This window comes from Aethalodelphis obliquidens, unplaced genomic scaffold (assembly GCF_003676395.1).
Source record: "Aethalodelphis obliquidens isolate GAN/ISIS:26980383/991018 unplaced genomic scaffold, ASM367639v1 scaffold2, whole genome shotgun sequence".
NCBI classification, from domain to species: Eukaryota; Metazoa; Chordata; class Mammalia; order Artiodactyla; family Delphinidae; genus Aethalodelphis; species Aethalodelphis obliquidens.
In genome coordinates this window covers 20,956,416-20,977,880 of record NW_020837946.1, presented here as the reverse complement: position 1 = coordinate 20,977,880, position 21,465 = coordinate 20,956,416, and the positions used below count along the sequence as shown (strand labels likewise).

Sequence of the window (21,465 nt, the reverse complement as noted above, 5' to 3'; positions counted from 1 at the left end):
ATGAGTCTTGGCATATAGAGAGTACTATATGTTTGGCTCTTTTTATTATGTCCCCAATGTGACTGGGGGAAAGGGCAGTATTACCAGATGGAGAGCTCGAGCATCCACGTTCTTATGTAACAGATGCAGAAGCAGATTGTCCCCTCCCCATGTGAGAGGGCCCCTCGGGATCGTGGATACCCTGGAGGTGCTCCGTGCCCTGCTGCCAGCTGGCCCAGGTGCCGCGCCTTTCCTTGCTGGCAGGGCCTTAGGTGGACAGCAAAGCACCAGACTTCAACCAGCACCACGGGCACCGAGGATGCTCTGTTTTCAGGACTTTTCTCTCTCAAAAATTAAGAAGGCATGGGCACGGGGTGAGCCTGCTTTTCTTTTCTTCCCTAAACCCTCCTCAACCACAACTTCTTCTCTTCCCTAAACATCTACTGAGCCCTTGGGTCAAAACTGAGTGTGCTGGGGAGGTGTTTGGTACACAGTTAGGGTCACTCATTTAAAGGTGAGAGACTCGCCTCAGTGGCCAGTTGTCGGGGATCAGGAGGGCACTGAGGGCTGTAGTTCTCATCAGACTGGGGCTTGGGCAGGAAGAAAGCCTTCGCCCAGTGGATTCTTATTTCCATGAGAGGCTGGGTGAGGAGGAGATAGGATGCTGGAGGGGGAGAGGCAGCAAGAAGAAGGACCCTATGGTGGGACAAGGTGCTTAGGCCCCAACCCAATGCAGCCCAGACCCTGGACTCAGATCTGGGGTGAAGCCAGTCCCAGATCCTCCCCACTTAGAGTCATCTTGGAGTGTTACCTAATCATCTGTGGCACCCCGGGCACTTCTCAGTTCCCACATGCCCTTCTGCCAACAAGGGTGGGTGGAGATGTAGGTGTCGGGGGAGGTTTTAGGATCACTGCATCACTGCTATAAACTCAGACCCTTACAGGTGAAAATCGTCCTTGTTTGCTTGTTACTTAACAGGATAATTTGAGAAAAGGTGATAAGGGATAATGCAAAGTGTGTTTCTCATCTTGCCCACAGCTCTCTCACCTCCACAGTATAATGCATTCTTCTTACAAAGCACATCATTTCTGTTAGAAAATGGTTGTTGTTGTATCCAAACCGTGCCTCTACTCTCTGTTATCTTTGAATCTCACAGGTGGTTCTGTGCTCTAAGATGGTTACAGATTTGATTCTCCTGGTATACAGGGACAAGACCTCTTGCGGGGTCCTCCTAAATTTTATGGGCTATTTTTAGACCTCTGCCACCAACCCACTATTCTACACCACTCACTTGGAACCAGGGGCAAAATTCTAGTCCCCAAATAGGATAATTTTTACTTTTTTTTTTTCTGGAAAAGCCTTCTGTGATTCCTTATGGAAACTGACCTTTTGCCCATAAAAATACGATTGAGAATTTCCCTGGCGGTGCAGTGGTTAAGAATCCTCCTGCCATTGCAGGGGACACAGGTTCAAGCCCTGGTCCAGAAAGATCCCACATGCCATGGAGCAACTAAACCCGTGCGCCACAACTACTGAGCCTGTGCTCTAGAGCCTGAGAGCCACAACTACTGAGCCCGCCCGCCTAGAGCCCGTGCTCCACAACAAAGAGAAGCCACCACAATCAGATATCCGCGCACTGCAACGAAGAGTATCTCCCGCTCGCTGCAACTAGAGAAAGCCCACGTTCAGCTATGAAGACCCAACACAGCCCAAAATAAAATAAATAAATTTTTTTAAAAAAATAGTTTTTAAAAACTATTAAAATATATATATATATGGTTGAATTGTGTCTTTTGTCCTTTGAGAATTCCCCACTGTCCAGATAAAGCCAACTTTCTACTATAGCGGCTTCCATTCAACCAGTGTATTAACTGAACAATATCAAAAATTGTTAGGTACCCTCAATATTTTTGGTAGGGGACAGAAATAGTTTATAATTATTAAGTCCCAATTTCTCCAACCTCCAAAAGTTTTCAACAGATCTCTACCATAATGAGCCCCCTGCATTGTCCTGTCCCAGATTTCCCTTTATTTGGTGCCAGTTGTCCTGCAGGAGTGGACACATGTCCTGCCAGGTTGCCTGGGATGGAATCCTGGCTGGCGATTATGAGCTAGTGACTTAACCTCTTTGCCTCGGTGCCCACACCTGTAAAATGAAGATAATAATGGTATCTACGTCATCAGTTGTTGGAATACTAAGTATGTCGATGCATATAAATATTTAATTGGGTGCTGACACATAGCAAGAGCTATAGGTGTTAGCTGGTAACTTGTCCCATGCATGGGGCAATACTTGGGAATGATGTGCAGGTGAATTCTCTGGACTACTTCTCACCGCTCTGCATTGGATAAATCCACATGAAATCTAGGCCTTTTCTTGTGGTATGAAGGATGATTTGCACATTTGGAAAAGGACAGTGGTCTCAGGTTGTCAGGGTGCACTTCTACCTCGAACCCCAGAGATGCATATAAAATATAAAAACCCAGCTTGCTCATTTTTGTACCCCAAAGCACCATTCTCCAAGGCACAGGGAATTTACCATCCTGTTGGGTAGAGAGGTCAAAGGTTGACCTTTTCTATTCTATGATTGACCTTGAGAACTGGAGTGTAAGTTGATAGAAGTGGAGGCATGTCTCCTGCATGCTGGAAGGTCCTTCCGTTCTCTTCCAGGAGTGTCTTATTCACTCAAAAATATTTATTGAGCACCTACTGTATGCCAAGCACTACTGTAGGCCTGTAGGTCCTGGATATATAGTGGTAAACATGACAGATGGTCCTTGATCTCTTGGTGCTTACATCATGAAGATCCAACAAACTCCAGAATCCTATTAGAACTTTTCATTAACCACCTCTTCTTCAATACAGTATATTCTGAATGATGACCCTGCATGACCACAATGTTCTGAAGCTCCCTGAGAATCACCAAAGAAAGATGACATAGTGGCCACTATAGTTTTGATGACGTGCGTATTTTGTTGCATTCTGATACTTTTTTGAAAATAGATAATGCATGTCTGGACACATCTATATTTTTCATAAATATATGTATATATTTTGGCCATGCCATGTGGCTTGTGGGATCTTTGTTCCCCGACCATGGGTTGAACCTGGGTCCTCGGCAGTGAAAATGCCGACTCCTAACCACTGGACCGCCAGGGAATTCCCACGTAAATATTTAATTAAACTGAATGGCCCATTCTTAGACTATAAGAAAAAAGAGATACCTTCACTCTACATGAATTACTTGTATGGTTTTGTTGGTTTTCACTTGTATATGAGCTTCATCAGGGGAGGAACCTTCCTAAGCCTGTGCACATCCCACTGATGACGTTGCTTGACCAACTGCCGGCCCCAGGAAGGAGGGCCAGGTCAGGTTGGAGGGAGGGAAAGCCTTGCCTGCTGCCTAGTGATATGTCTGAGCCCCCTCTCGGGGCCCTGCTCTGGGGGCTGTTTTCTGATGTTCAAAGGAAAACTGTCAGGGGAATGAGGTCCTAACGTGCCCCTCACCTGTGGTTCTCTTAGCTTCTCTGAAATGACCAGATGGGGAGAAAACTCTCCAAATTTCCTCCCAGCACTAGTGGCCTCCGCTTCCAGGAGTTCTGGCCGAAACCTGGGAAAAGTTGGGGAGCTGGTCCTCTTTTCGACTTGAAGGAATTCACCTGCTAGGAAGACCAGAAGAGGCCAGGAGTCCCAGGGCTTCACTGTAGGTTCACACACACACACACACACACACACACACACACACACACAGGCCCTGCCCCATCTGTACCCTCAAAGGAGAAACCGTTTCTTGTGAGGGAGAAGACTCTAGGGGTGGAGCAGACACAGGAGAGGGAAAGCAAATTATACCATAGAGGGAAAACAGGACAGAGACAGGAAAAACTCACATATGGGAAAGGACACTAGTGGTAGGGAAAGAAATTTTATTTTCAAGCTTTTAAGAGAATAATATAAACAACAGAGAGTTTTAAAAAACCCTAAAAACTAGTTTAAAAAAGTACTTGACAGTGTCCCTTTCATACCCACGGATGACGCGGCCATTGTGCAATGACAAAAAGAAACTCTGCAGGTGACCACCCCCGTGGCCTTCCCTGGCAGGGTCCCAGAACCAGCAGGTGGGCTCAAGGGACAGCACTCCCTGCCAGGGTCCCTGGGCCCGCCTTGCTGTATGGGAGGGACCAGGGAGCAGGTAGCACTGAGGGATTAGCCAAACTGCCCTCGGGGGAGGGTCCCGAGCAGTAAGGAATACTTAGATTGGTCTCCACTCCACTCCTTGGGGCACATCCGGCCAACTTCCTCCCATTCGCTGCAGCAGCTCTCCTGGGAGACCCTGGGCAGGAGATGCCCTGCCATGGGGGGCCCTGGGTCTCAGCAGGTGCCAAACCAGGAGGGGCCGTGGCACTGAGCATGTCGTGGCCATGGGTGGTATTGGGTGGTTGGGAAAATCACTCCTGGATTGACAGCTTTGAAGGCTGAAGCCATGGCAGCAGGACTGTGCTCAAGATACCCATGGGAAATCTGTACTATTGTTGTGTGTGTGTGTGTGTGTGTTTCCTGTAAACATCTTTGAGCCAAATCACCATAAAATAAAGTAACAAGGGCACAGAAAGACACCCTACTCCAAACCTACGCCCTCTTTGAGCCCATCTGAAATAGGGAGTTCCCAGTTTGGAAGGTTTGGAAGGGGAAGGAACCCCCCTCCCTCTGGCCGCTCAGGTCAGCACCTCCCTCCCTGCAGCACTGCCCCCCAGGCCTGAGTCAGGAATCCTGCCCACCCAGGTGAGCCCAGGGGCCACAAATGCTAGGAATCTCATCTCTGCCAGCTCCCATCCCTCTCCCTCCCCCCAACTGTCCCTGGAACACAGCCCAGGGAGAAACCAAAGCAAACTGAAAGGTAAAACAAGGCCGGCTACAAGTGCTTCTCCTTCCCACACGTGCACACGTGGGCACCACCGCCACCAGACACGCAGCTTCGCCCTCCCCAGCCGCCGCTTCTCCCAGGTGTTTTGCGCAGGGGGGCACATCTGGGTGCCTCTGTTGTTGTGTTTTGTTAGGCCCAGTATGTATTGCACTTCGTTGCTGAGTTTGTATTGGTTTTCCTCGTGCTTGTTGGAGAATGGTATTGACCGGTTGGAAATCAGGAAACCGCTCATAGCGCCAGCCTCCCTCCAGCTCCAGTCCTGCCCCCAGGCCCCTCAAGGCACCCCCCCCATACCGCCTGCCCTCTGGCCCCTGGGGTGCCTCCATGCCTCCCCACACCTGCTCCCCAGATGGCGTCCTGTCAGGGGCGGCCCTCCCCGGCCCCTGCTCTCCTCGCTCTTGTGCGTGCGTGTGTGGTCACAGCTCCCTCCCAGGTCTCTCCTCTCACACCGTCGTGACCCTCATGACCAGCTCTCGGCTGCCGCCCTGGGGGGTCCGCTGTTCATGAGGTCTTAAGTGACTCAAGATGTGCAGGATGGTGTAAGCACAGTGGTGATCGGACAGAGGGCCTGAGGGGTGGCCGGCCGCCCGGGCAGGGCCTTCCTCAGGGGCAGGGGTGCCCGCAGCCTCCTCTCCGGAGGGGGGCGCGTTGGCCTGGGTGGACGAGGACATCCGGGCGTTGGTCCTGCCTCCTGCCTTTTGATCCTCCAGGTCTTTCGTCTTGTCATAGTTCAGCACTTTCCATTGCTGGTTGACAGCCTGCCACCGTTTAAAGATGCGGTACACGGAGGGCCCCTCGTGGATGATGAGGCCTGGGCAGCAGGGAGAAGAGAAAAACAAAGGCGAGTAAGAGATAGCAGCTCACCGCCGGGAGAAACGAGCCTCCCTCTGTTTGTAAGTGAGTATAGGCGTTGGGTGAGCCAGATTTATATTGGTTTGATTTGTTCTTTTCAAACCTACCTTTCAGCTCTGGGCCACGTGGCAACATTCTTACATTTCTAGGCTCAGCAAGTCTTTGGAAGTATGTGGAAGGCCGCCACACCGAGGGCGTGAAATAGTCGGGCACCTACATGCAGTGCTTTTTCCTCTGCCTCTGCTCTATCCCTCCTACTCCTTGGCCTGACAAGATCCAAATTCATTGTCCATTAAGGCGTAATAAAAATGACTTTTTCTCCCTCTGCCCTGTGTCTGTGGCACCTGGCACTTAGCAGATGTTGACTGAATCCTGTGCCTTTACCATAAAAGAAACCCTATGGTCATTCCATACCTGCTGAATGTCCGAAATTCCACTGATGACCTCTTGGCTATTCAACAGAAAGCCCAGTGCTGCTAATATACACACATTGCTGGCAGAGCGAACTCTGGCATGGCTCTGTGGGCCAGGGGCAGTGCAGAGTCAGAAACGAGCTGTGTCAGACAACCAGGAAACTAAATATTGTGTGCCTACTCTGTGCTAAGCACTAGGGATAGCGCAGTGAACAGGACAGGCAGAGGCCTGCCCTCAGAGAGCTGGCATTCTAGTGGAGAGACACACGACAGACACGGAAACAAACCAATAAGACTATTTCAGGCACGGACACATGCTATGAGGAAGACAAAACAGGGGGAAGTAGCCACTGCCTGCAGACACTGAGAGTCCTGTTCGATGGAGACGGTAGTAAGGGCTTGTGAGGGAGGTGATATCTGAGTTGAGACTTAATTTCTTTTTTTTTTCGTTTTCTTTCTTTTTCTTTTTTTTTTTCCGGCCGGGCCACACAGCTCGTGGGATCTTAGTTCCCCGACCAGGGATTGAACCTGGGCCACAGCCATGAAAGCGCTGAGTCCTAACCACTGGACCACCAGGGAATTCCCTTGAGTTGAGACTTAAATGTTGAGAAGGAGGGATCCATGCAAAGTCTGGAGAGAGAGCACGTTAGTGGTAAGAGCTGTAGGCACAAAGGCCAGGAAGTGGGAATGGAAGGCACCCGGCTCAGAAAGGAGGTCAGTGTGGCCAGGACGCAGGGAATGAGTGAATGAGTGGGCAGTGCAGGGAGATGGGGGTCAGAGGCCAGTCTATGGTAAGGCCTTATAGGCCATGGCAAGGGATTTATGTTCTATCTTGAGTATAAGGGGAAGCCATTGAAGGGCTGTAATAGGAGGACGATGTGGTCCGTTATACCCTTCAGAAAGGCCATCCTGGTTCCTGTGAAACAATAGACTGAAGAGGGACCAAGAGTAGATGCCAAAGACCGAGGAAGTGACGCAGTGATGCAACTCGGCAATGATGGACGCTTAGGCTAAGGTGTAGCGGCGGAGGAAGTGAGAGGCCACTGGAGTCAGGATGTATGTTGGGGGCAGAGCTGACAGACTTGCTGGCAGGTGAGGTGAGTCAAGAGAAAACTCTGAAGCTTCTGGCCTCAGCAGCTAGATGAGTATTGGTGTCATTGACTGAGGTGTGGTAGGCATGAGGGTCAGGGGTGTGGATCTGTGTGGTGGTGGCAGCCACTGTATTAGTTTCCAGTTGTTGCTGTAACAGATCACCACATATTCAGTGGCCTGAAACCACACAGACGTATTCTCCTGCAGTTCTGAAGATCAGAAGTCTGAAAATCAGTGTCACTGGGCTAAAGTGAAAGTGTCAGCAGGGCTGTGTTTTCTCTGGTGGCTTTGAGGGGAGAATCTATTTCCTTGCCTTTTTTCAGCTTTTAGAAGTTGCCTGAGTTCCGTGCCACTTCCTGGCATCACCGCCCTTTTCTTCTGATGTCACGTCTCCTACTCCTCTCCTGTCATTGAGTCTCCCTCTGCCTTTTTCTTATGAGAACACTTTGATTACATTGGGTCCACCTGAATAATCCATGAAACTCTACCTGTTACAAGATTCTTAGATTAGTCACATCTGCAAAGTCCCCTTTGCCATATAAGGTAACATTAACAGGGACTAGGACCTGGGTGTCTTGGGGGACCATTATTCAGCCTACTACATTCATTAATAGTTATATTTTGGTTATGGTAAATTTAAGACACCTGGTAGGAATCTCAATAGAAGGGCTAGGTAGGCAGTTGGACGTATGAGTCTGAAGCTTAGGGAGAGGTCTTGCCTGAAGCTTCTGGTAATATGGAGGTTTGGTGGAGGCAGAGCCGGGAAGGGAGTTTCTGAAGGAGCAATAAATAGTGTCGAAGCAAGACCAGCAAGTGTGGAGACCCAGAAGTCTAGAGAAGGGCATGTTTCATGAAAGAGAGTGTGATAACTCCTTGAAATGCTGTTGAGAGGTCAGCTCAAGTGCAATGAGGATGAAATTAGCTTGGTGGGCACAGAGGAGGTAGGAGGAAAGATGCAATAGTGGGAAAATCAGGTAGTTCTTGTCCAAGTGAACCTTTTTCTTCCATGAAGTCGTCAGCTAAGGTGGGAAGGGATAAGGCGGGAAAGTGTTGAAGATATGTGGGGAGAAGAGAAGGTGGAAAATAATTATCTTGCAGAGTGAGAGAATGAATTTACAAGGGAGAGGAGGTAGAATTATCTGACAGTGTTGAGCACCTATTTGAGATTTGTGGCCACAATTTAAAGTGGGTCTAGTCATTGGTTGGGTGGTTTTAATTAGCATAGACTGTCTTTCCAGGTAAGTATGGCAGGAGAGAGAGTGGGACATGAGAATTATGGATGTTTGCAAAGGGAGCTGTTATCACGTTGGCCCATGGAGTCTAGACCGGGAAGGAGGGAAGTAAGAACACAAAGGGATAAGGAATAATGAAAATGGAGAAGTGGAAAGTGATAGGGTCAATGCCAAGAGGTTTCTATGAATTTGGAGAATTGCTAGAGTCAGTGAACTACAAGGATAGGGGGTGATGATCAGAGAGTGGGGTGTTTAAATCCAGATTTTGAAGGGATGGGGTTCTTGGCGATGATGAGCACTAGGGAGTGACCACTTGAACGGGGCTGAGGTGGGCTGGAGGGAAAGTTCTGGAATAATGAGGAAGGCAGGGAGTGGGCTAGATTATCTGCAGCAGCCATCCTCATCCTCGGATAGAACATCCTCAGTTCTATCAGACCAAATGCCCCCTTTTTATAACAAATTATAACAAATATATTTTAATATCCCCTTTTCTGTTCTGAAATGAAACTTACAAAATAATCCAAGCTACTATGGTTTCTTTTTTTAATTAATATAATGCCCTAACAGATTATGTAAAGAAGAACAAAGGGGACGTCATTTTATAACATGATAATATAAATTTCAATATAAATGCTGGGGCACAGCCACTTTAGAAAAGAAATCAAAAACCTCATACATTTGCAAAATGCCCCCTAGGGGATGGGAACACCTCTTCCAAGGACCACTGATCTACAGAGATGCTGAGACAGGTATGGTGGGAGGGAGTGTGTGAGCCAGGTGCACAGGGGATGTGAGGAGTGAGTAGGCAGTCATCAGCCAGCAACATCAAGAAGGTCAAAGGGCTGGTGAAGTATGATGACATTCACTTCAAAGGAGCTGGGGCTTCTGAAAGATAAAGGAAGAGAGGCAGTTTGCAGATGGTAATGGGGAGCAAGGAGGACTCAGCCCACCTCCAGGCCCCCAGGATACAGTGTCCTGGAGACAGGGCAGCCACCACTTAAGACAGCCATGCAAGAAACAATGTCCTCAGGAGACAGCTTTATTTCAATTAAAGGATGAGGAAAGGGACGCTTGGAGGAGAGGTTGCCAGTGGTGGATGATTAGGTCAGGTCCAGAGGGCATGTGGAAGGGCTGGGAAGAAAGGGCCAGTAAAAGGATGAGAAACATAGGAAAGGGGTGATTGTCTATATGGTGAAGATGGTTTGGGAGGCTGGACTCACGGTGAGGGAGATGACTGGGGATGAGGTACAGTGGGATTCTCTTGCATCACTGTAAATCCAGGGGCGGCTGGTCTGTCCCCTGCGAGGAAGAGCTGATTCATAGGAGCGAACAGCAATGAGTCACTCCAGCCAACTCCACGTCAAGCAAAGAGACTGGATGGGAACATCTCAAAGCCTCTGCAACCTCCAACACGCCGTGATTCTAGGAGACAAGACAGCCACCCACTGCTACTCTTTCCTCCGGGACTCCGACAGCTCCTAAAATTGTACTTTGTACAACAGGTCTTCGAGGGTTCACTGAAGGAGAGACAGCCTCCCTGTAGCCCAGTTGTTCCTAATCTTTTGGATCATGTGCCCCTTTGAGGATCTGATGAAAGCTAAGGACCACATTCCGGGAAAAAAACCCAGACACATGAACTGTCGTTATGATTTTACTGGGTTCATAAATCTCCTTTGGACCACCTGTGGACCCCTTGATCTCCTGCCTGGCTCTGGACAAGGAGACTTCCTCTCTGCCCACTTTCTCACCCTCTCCCAATGTGCCAACTCTCATCGCTTCCTTCAACCTTTTGAATACATGCCTATGCACCCTTGGCACTGCAGGGCTCAGTTGTTCATTTGTTTCACAAGCCTTGTTTGAACACTGTTATGCCCTTTCCCCTAGATTGTAAGCCCGTCGAGGACAGGGATCAGATATGGTTGAGGCTTGGGCAGTTAATACAGTATTGGGAGCTTAATGAAGCCTTGGTGATGATGGAGGACATAGGGGTCTTTGCGGGGGTTGGGGGGAATCAGGATTTTTTGAAGCCCCAAACTCACTGTTTCCAATAAGAATCACTACACTTGATTCTTAATTAACTTCTTAATCAGACAATTTTACCCTGATTGAAGAGCGTGGCTTAAATTTCTGGTCTGAATGCTACCTCCTAATTATCTGTCTAGTGTTCAGGAAATAATTAAACCATTTTAATGGATAGATGGCTGAAGGGAAGGAAGGTGCACCTGTTTTTGTAGATAATGCCTGTTTGGCAAAAGTTGGAAAAGCACAAACTACCTCATTCGCATCCACTCCCTAGCCCTCTCTCTGCTTCCTGCTCTACAGATTACTTATCCATTCCTTGAGTCGCAGAATCTTTTTTTTTTTTTTTCTTTTTTGCGGTACGCAAGCATGTGGGATCTTCCTGGACCGGGGCACGAACCCGTGTCCCCTGCATCGGCAGGCAGACTCTCAATCACTGCGCCGCCGGGGAAGCCCCACAGAATCTTTTTTAATGAGGGGAGATGGGTGGCACTCATTTGATAGGGACAGGTCAAGTGGGCAAAGTTGAAGAGATGGGAGAGAAAGAAGATGAATGGGAAAATGGATAGAGAGAAAGAGAGACTAAAGTTAGAACAGGAGGAAAGAAGGTTATTATTGGTGAATGGAGGCAGGGAAGTAGTAGAAAAACAAAATAGAAAATTAGAATGCATGGCAATATCAGAAATTCAACACATTTTGATTGAGTCCCTTTCTGGGGTTTTCTATTTAATTTATCTAGTACCCACCTAACAAGGTGCCCAACCCTGGGCTGTATTCACTGATACAGTTCTAGAAGAACATTTTTTTCTCTGGAAACCAGCTGATTCTACACATGTCCCAAATATTCCTCTTTCTCACGTCTCCATCTTTCAGGGGCCCTCTTCCTGTAGGCTCCATAGGATGTTGGAAGCCTTCATTTGTCATCGTATCTCTCCCCGAGCCTCCAGCTGAAATGGCCCTTTGCTCGGCCCATGAGGATGGGAGGGAAGGTGGCCATTGTGAGCAGGTTGTCCTGCCTGCACAGCCCCCCTGCCCCTAACTCACCACAGTGCTGTCAGGGAGTTCTCCCTGACGTGGTATCCCAATCCTCCGCTGCTGAATTTTGGCCTTTGGTTCTTGCTGTGTGCATAGCGATGAGATACAATTTAATTCTGTTTAGTTAGCATTTCCTGAACCTACTGTGTGTTTCTATGAGCACATGTGATGGAACAAAAACAGATTCCCATAACGTATGGAGTTAATAGGCCAAGGCTGACTGAGAAGTATGCAGAGAAGAGCTCTGGTCCCCTCGGTGACACCAAATCCTGCTTCCCACCCTCACCTCTTCTCCTACTAGTATCCTAGTTTAAGTGGCATAAAGGTTGCAGACAACTAACTCTACAACAGCGCTTCTCAAACCGGAGAGTTTATGAAAACACAGATTCCTGGGCGCCACCCCCAGACAATCTGACTCAGTAGGTGTGGGATGAGGACTAAGAATTTGCATTTCTAAGAAGCTCTCAGGTGATGCTGATGTATGGACCACACTTGAGCAGCACTGCTGAGAACATGGTCCTTATCCGGACCTACTGCCTCACGGAAGGCTCTGAATTTTGATCAAAGAGCTATAGGTAATTTAAAAAAATACTCTATTTCCAGATGTGACAGACAAGAAAAGCTCAGGCAGCTGAAGAAATGGATACTTCCTCTCCTAGACCCAAAGACTTTTGGGTCCCACAATTGAGGGTCAACTCACTGATGAACGTGTATTGAACATTCAGAGTACCTGCCACTTACTAGCCTTGTGGCTTGAGGTAAGTTAATTCCTCTTTCTGAGCCTCAGTTTCCTCATCAGAAAGTGGGGGCTGCTACCCCCTTGCTTATAGGGTAGTTATGAGAGTAAATGAGGTAGTGAATCCTGTATGCTGACGCTTGCACTGTGCTGGGCACACACTTACACTCAATGCCACACGAGATTGATTGTTTGGGGGAAATTACAGGACAGAAAAAGCCCACTCATATCTCCTCCTCCTTTATTGCCAACCCCATTCCCAGCGACAAGCACCTGTTCTTCTGTCTCCTAAGTGTCCTTCCCAATCCTCACTCATTGTTTATAGATGAATAACATGCTAGACCTGAAAGGAGCTCTGGAAACCAGCTGATTCTACACATGTCCCAAATATCCTTGCATTGGTGTAATTGAGAGGTCCGTTCCTGGAAGCGTGTTTCTGAAGCTCTGCCCTAAGATACTGGAGATGTTTTTTCCTGTGGGTTTTTTATGAGGCTTAGAGTTCTCACTATCCGGACATATACTAACAGAACTGCATTTCTCAGCCACGCTGGGCGGTGATGGTGAAGGTCATGGTGATGGTGACGGTGATGGTGATGATGGTGTTGGTGATGAGAGTCAATATTTACTGAATGTTTACCATGTCCTATCACTAAAAGGGCTTTGCAAATATGGTCAACTTGTCTCGCAAACCCAATAAAGGAGGTGATATTATCTCCACCTTACAGAACAGGAAACCGAGCTCAGAGAGCCCTCTGCACTCAGGTGGAGCTAGGTGACTGGCACTGAATGTAAGCATGAGTGAAGCCAAGATTTAAGAAATGGGTACCGAGGGGAAAAGCGTATGTGTGCGTGTGTGTGGTGTGTGCTCGTGCGCGCGCATGCACCTCATCCATGCCCTCTTGTATTTTCTATTAGATGGAGATAAAAGATTCAAAAGCCTAAGGAACTGTGAAGCCACAAGATGCTAGGGTCCTCGGTCCCTGAATCACTGTGTGGAGGAGAGCCCCCCACTGACAGGAACTTCTGCTGGGTTAAAACACTGAATTTGGGGGTTTCATTTTTTTCTATCTACTGGAGTTACCCTAACTGAAATACCTTCAGTGCTAGGTTAGGGGCCACAGAGAAAAGCAGCTGTGGCTCAATGGCCCATTTCACGTGGTCCCCAAAATATATTAGCTGGCTTGAGCGTCCACTTTATTTACCAGATTGCCGCTATTTCTAGCCACAAACCCACCGTCAATGGACAGACTTGCCACTTCTGAATCTATCCCAAAATGCGCTGCAGGCACTCAAGGCAGTTCCTAAGAGCTGTTCCTGAAATATTTGAGCCTTGTCAGCATAACTGCAATAACTGAACTGCCTCCCACGGGGTCTCCTTGGAGGGGGACAGTGAGTGCTTGGCGTGTCTACTTCTAAATCGGTCACCTTCATCCTCCGAGCATCGAGCAGCTCAGGTGTGGAGAAGGGTGACCACGCACAGGAAGCGGGGGTCGGGGGATGGAGGGGAGGTGCTTAAGGAAGGGGGTGGGGCGATATGTGTTAACAGTTAATCCAGGAAGTTGGATAAGCCGCACGCAGGAAACGGAACATGGACTGAGCATCGTCTGGCCCGTTTCTGTGACTGATGCTTGTGGGCTGTTCGGCCTGGCCCAGCAGTATTGGCCATCCCCGCAGTCACGATTGACCTCCGACAGTCATGACCTCTCACGATGGGAGTAATTCAAAAATCCTGGGATGTCAGACCTGAAAGGACCTTGTAGGTTATCAGGTTCAACCCTCTCGGTTTATAGGTAAGTCAGCTGAGTTGTAGAGAGAGGCAGTAACTTGCCCCACGTCACAGAGGTAGCCGGTAGCTTATCTGCTCATCAGATCTAGGTCTTCTGCTGCCTAGTCTCTTCTGCTGCACCAGGCTGCCTCCTCCATATTTTCAGTTTCCTAATCAGGGAATTAAGACGTTTGACAGGTGAGGTCATTTCTACCCAGAAGGAGGGAGGGAGGGAGGGAAGGAATCCTTGCGGCATATATGTGTTTTTTGTTCATGTGAATTAAAATTAAGTTTGAAAAGCAGTGTTTTCACAGCCCTGCTGCCCCCAGCCCCTGCCCACTTGCTGTAAACTGGGATTTGAATCCCTTTATCTCAGAGGGCAGGTATCAGGTACCTCTAAATCATAGGGAAGTTACCCAGTATACTGCACACAGAGGAGGTTTTAACAAAACCTTTCTATAATTTCATCAGTTACCCTAAGCCACAGCTTCAGAATCTTGCTCGCTTTCTTACCCTGACCCTATTTCACTCACAAGCGAAAAACAAACATGATGAGGATGAGGTCCTCATTTTTGCAGAGCTGACTTCTTGGTGGCCAATCTCTTGGGTCTGTGGAGTGAAAAAAAAATGTTTTTGGTGCCAGAGACCTTAATTAATTTGCTCTTGTTAAATCCTAATAACTTGACCCACTGGAGCAGAGAATGTCCCATTTGTTTCCTGGGTGGCTCTGTCAACTTCTCTGCCGGGGAAGACAGCGTCATTAGAGATGACGGAAGAGTAGGCAGGTGGAACGAGGACGCTCGATGTAATCAGATCTTCTCATTGAGGGGACACGGGTGAGGGAGCCTAAACCTTCCAGAAGAGGCACTGCTCCAAATAACAGCTGGTTCTCAATTATGGGAGGACTCCGGGTCAGCCTCTCCAGGCTGTGGCTGGATTCAGGTTTTAACTGTTTTGGCATACCTTTATTGAGTGTCTACCTCGAGGGAAATCTACCCTGACCAAGTACCTCCTACCCTGGTCACTGATACGTATAAGTGCCTGCTCCTTTACACGTGCCATCTTATTCAATCCTCTCAACAAACCTCTGAAGACAGTATTATCAGCCCATTTCACAGATGGGAAGACAAAAGCAGAGAGAGGTTATGCAAGTCACTTAAGGTCAAAAGGTTAGTAAGAAACTGAGCAACATGCAGTCCCAGACCATTATGTAGCACCACGCCTGTCACTTCGGAGACCCAGCTCTCTGGGTTTTGTAGCTCAGTCTCTCCTGCTGTTTTCTCATCTTCTGTCTCCTTCCATCCCGTAAGTGTTTAATGTTGCCCAGGTCTCTGTCCTTAGTCATCTACTCTCTGAACATTCCTCCTAAGTTATCTATTCAAAATCCACATCTTCAAACACCTCTGATTGTTGCCTTCCAAATCTGTCTTCAACTGCCTACTTTCCTTACCTGTCCCCCTTCCTATCATTTACCAGCCCTAGTCAGAAATGGTTCAATGCCCTCTACATCTTCCTCTATGTCACAGGAGGGGACCACCTGTGCACTGAAAGAAAACCTTTCCCTCTTTCTACCCCAGCAAAGAGACACCTTCCTGGCCTTGCATTCTCCTCTTTGCGGGTAATGTCCTCCACGTGCCTTGCATCTCTTCTACTGCAAACTCTTGACTTAGCAACTGCCTCTTGCCTCTCTGCCTAGATTTTAGGTTTAGGATGCTCCTTTTTTTTTTTTTCTGCTGCCTTTGCTGAAGACATATACTTTGGTTCCCATTTGTTTCATCCATTGCCCACCCCATTCTCATGCTCAGCAATGGCGCCTAGTCCCCACTCGAGCCAGAGCCCCGGGGCTCCCACTTGCCTGAAGGAGTTCAGACAGTCCTATCAAGTCCACATCCTATGTGCTGCTCAAGGTCATCCCATACACTTCTTCCCCATTGCCACTGTTTTGCATCTCTTTCCTTCTTGCTCAGACTATTACAAGCATGTTTCCAGCTGGCCTCTCCCAATGTCTAGTCTGTCCAGCTCTGATCCATCCTCCCCACAGCTACCAGAGCTGTCTCTTTAAAACACACATCTGGTCATAATTCTTCTCCGTATAAAATCTTATCAATCCCTCCCCATCACCAACAGGGTAGTCTGAGCTGCTTAGCACGTGATTCGTGATCTGTGAGATCTGGTTCTTACCAACCTCCCCATCCCCATGACCCACCTCTCCACCCTGGCTCTTTGCACCAAGCCATATAAATCTGCCCAAAGTTTCCTAAGCACACCTTGTTCTCACATGTTTCTGTGTCTCTACACATGTCCTGCCTGGAAAGTTCTCCACTTTTCTGGATAAATTTTTTTTTTTTTTTTGCGGTACACGGGCCTCTCACTGTTGTGGCCTCTCCCATTGCGGAGCACTCCAGACGCGCAGTCTCAGCGGCCATGGCTCACGGGCCCAGCCGCTCTGCAGCATGTGGGATCTTCCCTGACCGGGGCACGAACCTGTGTCCCCTGCATCGGCAGGCAGACTCTCAACCACTGCGCCACCAGGGAAGCCCCTGGATAAATTTTGACATATCTTTTAAAATTAGCTCAAGGATAGGGTTCCTTCCTTTAGAAACCCTTCGTGGACACCTCTAAGAGAGAGTTAATCGCTCTCTGCTCGGTTCTACCTTCCTCTATATCTTGTAAAACTCCTGCTGTGTTGTGATTTATTTGTAGACTGTGAGCTCCTTGAGGGCAGGGACTGTGTCTCATTCATCTCTGTGTTAATATTCCCTAGTTTCAGGAACAAAACAAGACATCCAACAAATGATACTGAATGAATGGATCTGGCCATCCCAAGCCCACTCTGATTCAGTCATTTCCTGTGCTCACTCATCTCTGTGTCCCAGCTCTTATTATTGTCATCAGTAATCACCTTGTCTGCATCCCCCGTGAAGTGTAAGATCCTTGAGAGCAGGTGCCCTTTCAATAAATATTTCTGAGTGAAGGAGTGGATTCCCTAATTTCATGCTAACCAGTAAATTTAACCACCCACATCCCAAGTACCTTTAACCAGAATGTCATGGGGAGACAAACTACCCAAATTTCATCTCAACTTCTCAAGCCTCCCTCTCAGCTGGTGTCAGAACAGCACTGATTAAAAGGGAGGTACAACAACGGCTAACCTCCAAAACCCCGAGTACGGGACAGGAGCAGCTGGGGCTCACTGAATTTCTTATTGTTACCAGCCATTACTCTATGGGTCAGGGTATTACTGGACCAATTTCCCATCAACCTGCCTCCTCATCCAATCCCTGCATCTGCAATTTCACAGCACAATCAGAGATGAAATAGGCGGTAAAAAGTGCCCAGGATTTGGAGCCAGAAGTTCGTGGTCCGGTCCTCAGCTCTGCCATCTCTTAGTTATGTTACCTGGAGCCCAACTGCTTTAAACCTATTCTCACCTGTTAAATATGGATAATACTTACTTTGCTTATCTTTTAGAGTTGTTGGCCCCTTTCTCAGTTCCTCTCTGTTGCAGGGGTTTGGTGGTTTGCTCTGTCTACAGCAACTTACATCTGGCTTTCACAGTGGCACAGATTGGTCTAGGGAGTTAGGACTGTAAGCCAACTGTAGAGGCAGCCCATATCCCAGAATATACAACCCTCTGATATGACCAAGTCCAGAGACATTGTCCACAACCCTGGACCCATGCTGCATCAAACAGAGAATCCGGGCCTTCCTGGAAACCATTTCAGGCAAAATCCTTTGGTGGGAACCAAAGGCCATTGTCTGATAGTCATTGCCTTCACTGATTGACCTGGAGGCCAGCCAGGTGGACACAGCCATGGATGGGGCTGACGTAGCTTCACAAACAGCAAGCTGACCATGTCCCAGACTCTGCGTCCTCTTAGCTTCATGGCAGAGAATATCTGCTGAGCTGGTGTTGGTGCTCAGTGGAGTTTCTCCTCATGTGCCTCTCCCACTCTCACCAACTTTCCCTTAGCACACCACTCTGATAGAAAAGCGAAATACATTTTTAAGGATTAATTAAACCTCTATATTATGTTAACTCAGATTTATACTATCTGAGGCCATTTAACAGTCTAGGGGATAGACCAAGGTGTCTGAAGCGTAGAGAAAGTTCAAAGAATTATTTTAACAAACGGTCTTATTCCTTTCTTACTCCACCTCTTGAGTTAGCACGGGGCTAGACTCATTTTCCTTTCTCCCGAGGATAAAATTTCTATCCAGGTACTGAATTGCTCCATCTATCCAGGCAGCTTGGGTCTATGGACATGGATTCATTCCGTCAACATTTTTATTTGCCCAACATCTCTTGAAAACACCCACCTCCCTCATTTCCACTTCCACCCACTCTCTGGTGAGGATCCCGCCCTTCCTCCGCCCACCTTTTCATATCATCTTCTTCCACTCTCCCAGGACTTCTGGAAGGAAAGTTTCTTCTTTTCCAATGGAAGTGAGCTCAATGATTGAGTTTTAAAGCTGGTGACTGCCTCAGAAGCCTGTAGGTGCCCCCCCTGTGGCTCTCTGTGGTTTCCATCTTTGTGCAGTAAAAGGACCACATCGTGCCTCCTCCTGGCTGGCCCAGCCTGGTCTCTGTCCCTGTTCTAGCTACTCTGCCTCCCATTGGTTCAGTGAATCAGGCCAGAAGTGCAGATTCGTGAATGGAGGCAGGAGGTGTAGGAGAGAAGTTACGGCACACTCTCCTTCTAGAGGAACAGACTGGACCCTGGGTTGGCATTCTGGTTTGTCGCCCCTGAAGATCTGATGAAGGTGGAGCGTCAGCTGGGTTATAGCATTGCCTAAGTTGGAGGTGACCCCTGACGGGTGGGCGCTTTACCGTGAAGACTGCTGGGAGGCTGTACATTGGGCTTTCTGAGTCCAGTGACTCTGGTGAATAAGTGTGACTTTTGCGGGGACCCTGGAAACTAGGCCAAGACGGACCCACTGTTGTGGATCTCATCTCCTCGTTTCTGAACTATCATTTGGGGGCTGAGAGACTTGCCCTAGACTAGGATCGGGAGTGTGGCGAGGACTCGCCTGCAGAGGTAAGCTGGACCTGCCTTATGGAGGCTGTGGGTCCTGTCCTGCATTCCTCTAGGTGAACCTGGTGCCAAACATGCTCTCCTGTAGCTCCGTGAGTCTGAATGTCTAGTTAAGCCTCAAAATAAAGAGGTTCCACCTGATTTTCCCTTCCAGAGAGCCCTTAAAAGCTGATATTTTTACACCCACTTTTTTTTTTTTTTTTTTTTTGCGGTACGTGGGCCTTACACCCACTTTTGCAGTGCTGTGTGTTCCTCCCCCCTCCACTGCAACTGACCAGAACATGGCAGAGGAGAAGAAGTGTCTTGTACTTGAACTTCACCCTTACAACCACCATCATTACTCTTGACCATCATCATCATCATCAAAATCATCATCATCGCAACCACCACAAGAATGTGTGCCTTCCAGCTCCGGCCCATCACCTCCCACTCTCTTAACTAGATCACATATTACTTCCTTTTTAACTTTGTCTCCCAGCATTTTCTCCTATGGACAGCATCTCTTAAAACAAACAAACAAACAAACAGGGCTTCCCTGGTGGCTCAGTGGTTGAGAGTCCGCCTGCCGATGCAGGGGACACGGGTTCATGCCCCGGTCCGGGAAGATCCCACATGCCGCGGAGCGGCTGGGCCCGTGAGCCATGGCCGCTGAGCCTGCACGTCCGGAGCCTGTGCTCCACAACAGGAGAGGCCACAACAGTGAGAGGCCCGTGTACTGCAAAAAACGAACAAACAAAAAAACGCTGGACCCTGAACTGAGAGCCCTACCGTGCTGCCTGAATTAACCTAAGACAAATTCTTCAGTCTCAGAGTTTCACCATCCGAAAAATGGGGGGAATAATCATTGCCCCTGGGGACACGCTTCTGAAACAGAATTAGCTCCAGTTAGAATCAATAAAATAATAGAGCAGTCTGAACTTTTTAAAGGTGAGATAGTCTAAATCTAAATATATCTGACCACTTTTGGACGGCACCGAACGCGATTAGGGTCCCTATGCATGCCCCTTCTATCCGCTGGCTGTCTCCAAGCAGTCGCTGGCTGCCTGAGCAGAGTGGATAGTTCATGGTGTGGCTGTACACCTGGGAAAGGATGCTCTCCTGAGAGCTTGGAAGGAAGGACAACCATGTGAACACTCTCAGTACATGGCTCCCTCTGCGTCTCCCATAAACGGAGTGACTGAGTGCCACGTGTATACAAGAAGAGAGAGAAAAGTGGGCCGGGGGCAGGCAGGTAGATAGCGGGGCCAGGAAGAGACAGAGGAGATGGAGCTGAGGACCCCTCCTCAGGGGAGACCCCATGAGCACTAGGCAGGTCCGAGTAGGGGTGCTGGGTGGCTCAGAGCCCCCGGGAGCAGGCCTGCGGTGAAGGCCCCTCCTGTAAGTGGGCCCAGGTGCCTTCAAAGTCATAGGTGGCATCTGTGGGTACTCCATAAGTGACTCTGCAGGATTCCTGGTATCTGATGCCAGGATAATGGAAAGAGCATTAGACCGTCAGCTGGGAGACCTTGCTGCTAATCCCAGCTGAGCAATCTTGAGAAGATTACTTCCCTTCCCTGGGCCCCTGTTCTCTCAACTTCAAAACAAGGGAGTTGCACTGGTCGATCACATGACCAATTCTCTCCTATGTCCCGTTCTCTCCGCTTTCAAATCTATGGAGCCCTGACTGGGAGGTGGTATTTATGTTTCTCTCTCTCACCCACGCTCCCTCCAGGGGAGGAGCTTACTGGTGACTTCACTGGCCCATGGGCTGTGGGCAGAAGGGACAGGGTGCCAGTACTGAGCAGAAGATTTGAGAAGCGCTGCAAGTTTCCATCCATACGCCTGTGCTCCTGTGCTTGGCTAGAAGAACACACCCCAGTAGTCCCTGCTCCTTTAGCCTGGGCCCCAACATGAGGAGAAGGCCTGAACCCAATACACAGTCAGAAGCTAAGTCCAGCCAAGCCCAGCAGAACCAAACCATCTTGCAGACCCATGAATGGGACATAAACGCTTGTTGGGAGGCAGTGCGATTTTGGAGCTGTTTGTTACTGCAGCCAAAGCTTATCCATACACCACGTGACAGGAAAGCATGTCTCACAGATGCGCACACCAGGGACTGATCAAAAGCCTGCCTGAAGGAGAACGAAGGGCAGCTGGGAGGGCCCCTACAGGAAGGCTTCCACTGCTTCCACCTCCACGCCGGAGCCACACACCTCCATATGGAGACACACCTGGTTTTTGGCATCTACAGCCTGTTCCCCAGCAGGAGTAGGAAAGGAGTCTGGTAGGAGAGGGAACTGAATTAGAACGCCTCAAAGTCAAATTCCTCCCCCTCCACAGTCCTCTCTCTTGCACAGGCCTCCAAGCCTGGGCGGTCTGTTTCTTTCACTGCCTACGGGCCGTG

At 48.7% G+C, this 21,465-nt stretch overlaps 1 protein-coding gene and 1 non-coding gene across 2 annotated transcripts in view; both read right to left on the bottom strand.

Moving 5' to 3' along the window:
• Nucleotides 1–5,314: 5,314 nt before the first annotated feature.
• Nucleotides 5,315–21,465, bottom strand: part of MARCHF4 (membrane associated ring-CH-type finger 4) — a 101,595-nt gene continuing 85,444 nt past the window's right edge. The window contains exon 4 of the mRNA XM_027114568.1: nt 5,315–5,713. Coding sequence (XP_026970369.1) covers nt 5,346–5,713 — 368 coding nt within the window. The 3' untranslated portion in view covers nt 5,315–5,345. The remainder of the gene's footprint in view (nt 5,714–21,465) is intronic.
• Nucleotides 6,675–6,746, bottom strand: TRNAE-UUC (transfer RNA glutamic acid (anticodon UUC)). Its single transcript has one exon. It is a non-coding gene; the product is annotated as a tRNA-Glu (tRNA).